Below are 8,303 nucleotides of genomic sequence, written 5' to 3'. Positions count from 1 at the left end.
GGCTTTTGCCGGCGTACAGAGAGCATATCCGCGTGAATGACTTATGACGTGAATAATTATTGCGTTCGAACGGATTAATTATTGCGTTCGAATGACATAATTATTGCGTTCGCACGAGTTAATCATTTCGAGGGAACGGAATAGTATTTTGAGGGAACGCAATAGTATCTTGTGGGAACGGAATAGTATTTTGTGCGAACGACATAATAACCTGTGGGAACAAGATATTAATCTGTGGGAACAAGATATATTTTTATATCTTAATGTCAGGACACGGGCTCCGTAGTTTTTGACCGCTTGTGCGGGAAATGAAGCAAAAGAGTAGTCCAATCCGTTCAGTAGTGTAAATTAATAAAAGAAACAAAGTAATGCAAAGTTGATCGGAGTAAAAGACTCATTTTTCTTCGTCGTATAAGGAAACAAAAGTCCGCTTGGCGCGTCAATCAACTCTGGCGTCGCACATCTCAGTGTATCAAAGGAGCTAGAACTTAGTTAAATAGTTTCTAGGCCTTTAGCTCCTACACTTATTAGTCAAAAACCTCTCCTTTCTTTGGATGGATTGATGGAAATCTCGGGATTCGGAAGCCAGTTCGGAGCATCGCTGGATTGTTTGAGTGATCGAACCAGCTGGACCCAGTGCTGACAGCGAGAAGATCAGCAAGACCCAGGGCAGCCTACGATTCTGTTGGAATCCGATCGGGATATTGGAGTGGACATTTGGAATAATTCGTGGATTTGGACAAGGAAGAGAGCCGACAACTGAAGCAGTCCGTGAAGTTCAGCTCTGCCTTCGGCGCCCAACACTTCTAAAACCCAGAGGTATGAGTAGCGCTACACCTTCAATGGCCATTTAAAAAGTGTGCACACATAACTGAACATAAAATCCAATGCATTGGTTGACTGATTGACGAGACTGCTCAATAAGCGCTTTAAAACTTGTTGAATAAAAGACTGCGTTGGCATGGAGACGCGCGACGCAACGTCAGACGTAACAGTGGGAACTGCAGCGTGCACCGCGAACAGAACTAATAGTTTGACTGGCAGTGAAATACATGCTGAAAAGCGAGTGGTTAGACTGACAGCAAAAGCTCTCGCTGATAAACTGGACAGGCTACAAAATAACAGAAAACTGAAATTAAATAAAGCAAGCAACATTAGGAAATCACTGCAAAGTTTAATGGTTAAAGGTGATAAAACAAAGGTTCAAATAGCTCTTGATAAACTTGTTGAGGTTTGTAATGATGCCACATGTATGCATGAATCTTTGTTGGGTTTATTGCCATCCGATGAATGTGAAAAACATGAAACATGGTTTAAAGCCAAAATGTTGTTCAATAATGAATGTATTTCTGAGGGTACAACATGGATTTCTGTGAATGAGGAAAATGTGTTTAAAAATGAGAATGCTGAAGATGACATTGGTCCAAATGACAGTATTTCTAATGTTGAAAGTAAGCCTAGTCTGAGAAGTAAATCAAGCGGAACATCATCTTCAAGAATTAAAGCTCAAGCAGACAAAGCTGCATTGATTGCTCGTATGGCTGCACTAAAACAAAGACATGCTCTGAAGGAACAAGAACTGCAAATCAAGAGGAAAAAGGAAGAACTGGACTTGGAGGCTGAAATAGCAGCTTACACAGCTAAGCTTGCTGTACTGCGAGCTGCAGATGAAGAGTATGAAAATGAAGCCGATGGAATGAATTCTTACTTTGAGAAGCAAAGGCATCAAATGGAGTCTAAAACACCATTAAATCCTTCAGCGGAGGAATACAAACCAGAAACATGGAAATTAGCCTATCAAAATACTTCAAAGGGACAACAACCGACTATGGATGCAATACCAAAGGAAACCAAACAAATGGAGTCAGCTGTCAAGTATCAACACAGCATAAGTCTACAACCAGAGCACAACAAGCAAAAAACGGTTCAACAAACTCAATCTCATTCATCAGTTCTAGTTTTAAGTGATCACACAAGGCAATTAACTAACTACCATTATTCCAGCAATAACCAACAAGAACAGACTGGGAACTCACCAAATGACCGCATAATTAACATAATGGAGAAGCAAAATGAAATAACATCAGCACTTGTGCAACAGCAGCTTTCAACATCTCTACCACCACGAACTATTTCCATCTTCGAAGGGGATCCTCTGGAATATAGAAGTTTTATCAAGGCTTTTGAGCAAGGAGTGGAAGCAAAAACAGGAAAAGCCGATTGCTTATACTACTTGGAACAGTTTACAAGGGGACAACCACAAGAACTGGTGCGTAGCTGTCAACATATGACTCCTGAACATGGCTATGCAGTGGCCAAGGATCTTCTTCAGTACCACTTTGGAAATCCTTATAGAATAGCAACAGCTTACAATGAAAAGGCGTTGGCTTGGCAAACAATAAAAGCTGAGGATGTTAAAGCTCTAAAAGCATTTTCTTTATTCCTTCGTTCCTGTTGTAATGTTATGACGGAGCTTCAGCACATGCAAGAACTTGACATGCCTGCAAACATGAAAGCTATAATCTCAAAGTTGCCATACAAAATGAGAGAACATTGGAGAGTCACAGCACATGAAGTTATGGAAAGAACCAACAACAGAGCTCATTTCATTGATCTTGTCGCTTTCATTGAACGACATGTAAAAATTCTTTCAGATCCTCTATTTGGCAACATACAAGATCCTTTATCAAACAATTCTCATGCAAAATCCTTTATAAGACCCAAGTCATTTCCTAAATTTGGATTCAAAGGAAACACTGTGGCCACTACAGTAACATCAGGTGTATTTAAAAAACCCAGCAACAACAAAGAGTTTCCTAACTGTGTTTTTTGTGCAAAAGGCCATCTATTGGAAAACTGCAAAGCCTTTACAATAATGAAACATAAAGACAAGATTCAGTGGCTTAAAGAAAGACAATTCTGTTTTGCATGTTTAAGCACTGGTCACGTGAGTCGCATCTGCGAGCAGCGGCTAAAATGTGAGGCCTGTAGTCAAATGCACCCTACCGTGCTCAACATTAAAAGACAGCCCCTAGCTGCAGAGCAGTCAAAGGAGTCCATAGAGAATAAACCAACCTTACAGACAACATGTGGACATACAGGGGCCGGAGTGGATTACTGTGCCCTATCTATACTTCCTGTGAAGATCAAGGCAAAAAAGGGAAATTGTGTCATCAAAACACACGCATTTTTGGACCCTGGGAGTTCAGCAACTTTTTGCTCAGAACATCTTATGCAAAAGCTGAATGTTACTGGTAGAAGAACTTCATTTCTCTTGCGTACAATGGGACAGGAGACTGTTGTTCCAGCCTACTCTTTGATTGGTCTAGAAGTGTCTGGTGTAGAAGACCATAATTTTTATCCTCTGCCAGAAGTATTGACACAAAGGAAAATGCCAGTTTCAACTGAGAGCATGGCAACATCTGAACATCTGAAGAAACATCCTCACTTGTCTAAAATTCACATGCCAAAAATAAATGCAGAAGTCGACCTATTAATAGGTACCAACGCCCCCCAGCTACTGGAGCCTTGGGAAGTTATTAACAGCAATGGAAATGGACCATATGCCGTTAAGACAGTGTTGGGATGGGTAGTCAATGGTCCACTGAATGGAAACAGTGGTGTTTTGGAGGAGTGCCCCCACTCTGCTACAGTGAACAGGATCTCTGTGAATAAACTTGAGGAATTGCTGTCCAGTCAGTACAGCTATGAGTTTAATGAAAAGGTTTCAAAAGACAAAGAGATGTCAAGAGAAGATGTAAAGTTTCTAAATACATTGGAAAATTCAGTAATGTTGATTGGCGGACAGTACTGCATGAACTTACCCTTTAGAAATCCTGAGGTTCATTTTCCAAACAACTACAGTGTGGCTAAGCAAAGACTTCAAAGTTTAAAGAAGAGATTTATTCATGATAAAGCTTGGCAAGAGGAGTATTCAAGATACATGAATGAACTTTTCAAGAAATCTTATGCTGAAAGGGTCCCTAAACAGCAGATAAAGGGGAGGGAAGGAAAGGTCTGGTACATCCCTCATCATGGTGTTCAACATCCAAGGAAAAAATCCCTGCGAGTTGTTTTCGATTGTGGAGCCACCTTCAAAGGAGTGTCATTAAATGGAGAGCTCATGCAAGGCCCCAATCTAACAAGTTCATTGCTGGGAGTTCTTACAAGATTCAGACAGGAACCTGTGGCTTTCATGGGTGATATCCAGGCAATGTTCCACCAAGTGAAGGTAATGGAAGAACATAGAGACTTTCTGCGATTTCTATGGTGGCCAGGTGGAGATTTTGCTAAAGAGCCTGAAGAGTATAGGATGACTGTGCATCTGTTTGGTGCCGTTTCATCACCAAGCTGTGCATGCTTCGCTCTCCAGAAAACAGCAGATGACAACAAATCTGAATTCAAATCAGAGGTTTGTCAAACAGTCAAGAAAAACTTCTATGTTGATGACTGCTTGAAGAGCTCGCCCACGGAGGAGACGGCAGTAAAAATGATGAAGGATCTCATTTTTATGTGCGCCAAAGGAGGGTTCATTTTGGAGAAGTGGATCAGTAACAGTCGAGCCGTTTTGGAAGCTATCACTTCTAGTCAAAGAGCCAAGGACCTGAAGAAGCTGGATTTAGATTGTGATAAACTTCCAGTAGAAAGGGCTTTGGGACTGCAATGGTGTGCAGAGACTGATGTGTTCATGTTTAAAATGGAGATAAAAGAAAAGCCCCTCACCAGACGTGGTGTTTTGTCAGTCACCTGCTCGATCTACGACCCTTTAGGTTTTCTTGCACCAGTCACATTGTGTGCCAAGATGATTCAACAGGAGTTATGCAGAAGAAAATGTGGATGGGATGACACTTTACCACAAGACCTTCGGTCCCAGTGGAAAAAATGGCTTGAAGAATTAGCTCTACTGTCCACATTTGAAGTGAGAAGGTGCATCAAGCCAGTGGGATTTGGAAAAATCAAATGTGCACAATTGCACCATTTTGCAGATGCCAGTGAATGTGGATATGGGACAGTAACCTACATCAGACTGGTAAACCAGAATGATCACATTCACGTAGCCATTTTGCTTGGCAAAGCCAGAGTAACACCTTTAAAACCTATAACAATTCCCAGATTAGAACTAACAGCAGCTGTTCTTGCTGTTAGACTGGATGCAATGCTAAAAACAGAACTAGAGATCTCACTGGAAAGTTCTGTATTTTGGACTGACAGTACTTCCGTGTTGAATGAAAACAAGCGCTTTCACACGTTCGTAGCAAACAGAATCTCTTCTATAAGAGAAGCATCTGAACCCTCACAATGGAGACACGTTTGCTCCAAAGATAATCCAGCTGACAAAGCCTCAAGAGGAATGAAGGCTTCAAGCTTCCTAAAGGACAGCGTATGGCTTAAAGGACCTGAATTTCTTTGGACACATGAATGTGAAGAGCCAACATCATTCACGGAGTTTTCAGTTGATCCTAATGACAAAGAGGTCAGAAAAGAAGAAACTGTAAATGCAATCAGTGGCTGTGATGCTTCTAACCCTACAGAGAAGTTGATTGCATATTTCTCAGACTGGAGCAAGTTAACGACTGCGGTTGCCTGGATCCTTAGACTGAAATCCATACTGTTGGAAAAGGGTCGACAGAGAAAGCAGTTGAAAACCGTACAGGATGAAACCACAAGGACAAAGCAGAAAAATGTCACACCTGCAACAGACGCAACATTTGGCAAGGTTGACTTCTTAACACTGAGTGATGTGAAGGAAGCTGAATTGGCCATCATACGCTATTGTCAGCAGCAGCGATTTATGAAAGAAATTCATGCACTGATGTCAAACTCAAGTGTGAGTAAACAAAGTTCGATCTACAAATTAGATCCCATCATGGATGATGGACTTCTGAGAGTAGGTGGAAGACTGTGCAAAGGAGCAATGCCCGAAGAAAGCAAGCATCCTCTTCCTTTCTAAGGACCAGCATATCTCTATGCTCATTCTGAAACACATACATCAACGTCTTGGTCATGGCGGTCGGGCTTATACACTCTCCAAAGTATGACAAAGATTTTGGATTACAAATGCCAACTCTGCGGTGAGGCGAGTAATTTCAGAGTGTCTATTTTGTCGACGGTTTCATGGGAGATCAGTGACACAAAAAATGTCTGATCTTCCAAAAGAACGAATCCTTCCTGATCTGCCTCCATTCACCAACACAGGTGTTGATTACTTTGGTCCAGTGGAAGTGAAAAGAGGAAGAGGAACCTGTAAACGCTATGGGGTCATCTTCACTTGTATGGCTAGCCGAGCCGTGCATTTGGAGGTTGCAACGTCTCTGGATACAGATTCATGCATAAATGCTTTGCGTCGCTTCATTAGCAGAAGAGGACAAGTGAAGCAACTTCTTCTTCCACTTTCGGCTTCTCCCATCAGGGGTCGCCACAGCGAACAAGTCGCATGGTAAATTTGGCAATGTTTTACGCCGGATGCCCTTCCTGACGCAACCTTCTCAAACCGGGCTTGGAACCGGCACAGAGGTAGAGAAGGGAACAGGGAGCAGCCCGGAGTCGAACCCTGGTTTCACGGACGGAAGGCGCCGCAAACCAGCACGAGCTAAACCGGCTCCCAGGACAAGTGAAGCAACTAAGATCTGATAATGGCACAAATTTCATCGGTGCCAATAAAGAACTAAAAAGAGCGTTGTCTGCAATAAACCAAGACAAAATTGCAAAAGTTATGACACAAGCCGGAATACAGTGGAGTTTTAACCCACCAGGAGCTTCACATTTTGGAGGCGTATGGGAGCGTTTAATCCGCCTAATTCGTAAGGTTCTTTGTTCAGTTCTACAGCAGCAGCAACTGGATGATGATGGACTGTCCACAGTACTCTGTGAAATAGAAGCAATTCTAAATGATCGTCCACTCACGAAGATGTCTGATGATCCAAATGACTTGGAACCTCTTACACCAAACCATCTTCTTCTTCTCATGAGGAAACCTGCTCTACCCCCTGGAATATTTGACCCGCAGGACCAGTATGTTAGAAAACGCTGGAAGCAAGTACAATATCTTGCTGATCTTTTCTGGAAAAGGTGGATACGGGAATATTTGCCTTTACTCCAAGAGAGACAGAAATGGAATCAAAGGAAGAGGAATTTGTTAGTCGGGGATATAGTTGTAATCATGGACTCATCAGCTCCCCGTGGTTCCTGGTTACTTGGCAAAGTCTTGGAAGTTTATTCAGACAAAAGGGGACTTGTACGATCTGTGAAACTACAAACTAAATCTAATGTAATCAACACGCCCATATCAAAACTTTGTTTGTTACAAGAAGTGTGAACTATGTTTGGCTCCTTTTTGTGAGGTATTTGTAAATTGTTATTCAATTGTATAACAATTTAGGGGCCGGTGTGTAGGAGCCATATTGAGAAACATGTCCTGTGGGTGTCGCTGTTTTTCATGTTTTGCTGTCAATGATATATTGGTTGATGATCTGACCACACACAGGTGTGCATGAGCCAGATGGAGAAATGGTTTTTGACCGCTTGTGCGGGAAATGAAGCAAAAGAGTAGTCCAATCCGTTCAGTAGTGTAAATTAATAAAAGAAACAAAGTAATGCAAAGTTGATCGGAGTAAAAGACTCATTTTTCTTCGTCGTATAAGGAAACAAAAGCCCGCTTGGCGCGTCAATCAACTCTGGCGTCGCACATCTCAGTGTATCAAAGGAGCTAGAACTTAGTTAAATAGTTTCTAGGCCTTTAGCTCCTACAGTCCCATTCACACAATGCTAGCAATGCTCCCACGCACGGCTGCAACCTCTAACCACCATGAGCAATTTGGGGTTCAATATCTTGCACAAGAACACTTCGACACATGGCAAGGCCAGGCGACAAACAAACCTGCAGCTTTCCCATCAGGGGTTGAATAATCTACCTCATGACCACAGCCAGACAGCATGCAATATCTGTGTAGATTATATAGGAGACTGGGGTCTTCCAGAGTTTTTAGGACTCCGCAACAGAAACTGTAGTCCATCATGGACAATCCTCCTTCTCATCCTCAACATGAGACTTTGGGTGCACTGACGCCGATGAACTCCTTCAAAGACTTTAACACCTCACTGCAGGAAGGAGCGCCTTCACAGATCTTTCCTCCCGTCAGCTATTACACCTAGTTTCTAGATACTTATTTTTGATTGTGTTATTTATGGTTAGTATTATTCATTATCTGGTGTTTTTAGAGAGCTGTGGTAACAATTTCCACATTGTGGGATTAATGGAGTTCTATTCATTCATTTATCCTAACTTGCGTCTGGTAAAGGGAGAT

The 8,303-nt window shown here is 42.1% G+C and overlaps 1 protein-coding gene across 1 annotated transcript; it reads left to right on the top strand.

The window, feature by feature from the left end:
* Positions 1-2,215: 2,215 nt before the first annotated feature.
* Positions 2,216-7,807, top strand: LOC110014410. The gene is made up of 2 exons (XM_020701222.2): positions 2,216-5,453; positions 6,915-7,807. Exons 1-2 carry the CDS (start codon positions 2,288-2,290, stop codon positions 7,313-7,315), a joined length of 3,567 nt encoding a protein of 1,188 aa, XP_020556881.2. The 5' UTR covers positions 2,216-2,287; the 3' UTR covers positions 7,316-7,807.
* Positions 7,808-8,303: the final 496 nt, after the last annotated feature.

Source organism: Oryzias latipes, chromosome 14 (assembly GCF_002234675.1).
Source record: "Oryzias latipes chromosome 14, ASM223467v1".
Lineage (NCBI taxonomy): Eukaryota > Metazoa > Chordata > Actinopteri > Beloniformes > Adrianichthyidae > Oryzias > Oryzias latipes.
Note: the sequence above shows the minus strand (reverse complement) of the source record. Positions and strands in the feature narration are given on the sequence as shown.

Coding starts and splice junctions, on each gene's coding strand:
- LOC110014410 (XM_020701222.2), top strand. CDS start 2,288: ATGACTCCTGAACATGGCTATGCAGTGGCCAAGGATCTTCTTCAGTAC. Junction 5,454..6,914: donor ATCATTCACGGAGTTTTCAG/TTGATCCTAATG, acceptor CGAAGATGTCTG/ATGATCCAAATGACTTGGAA.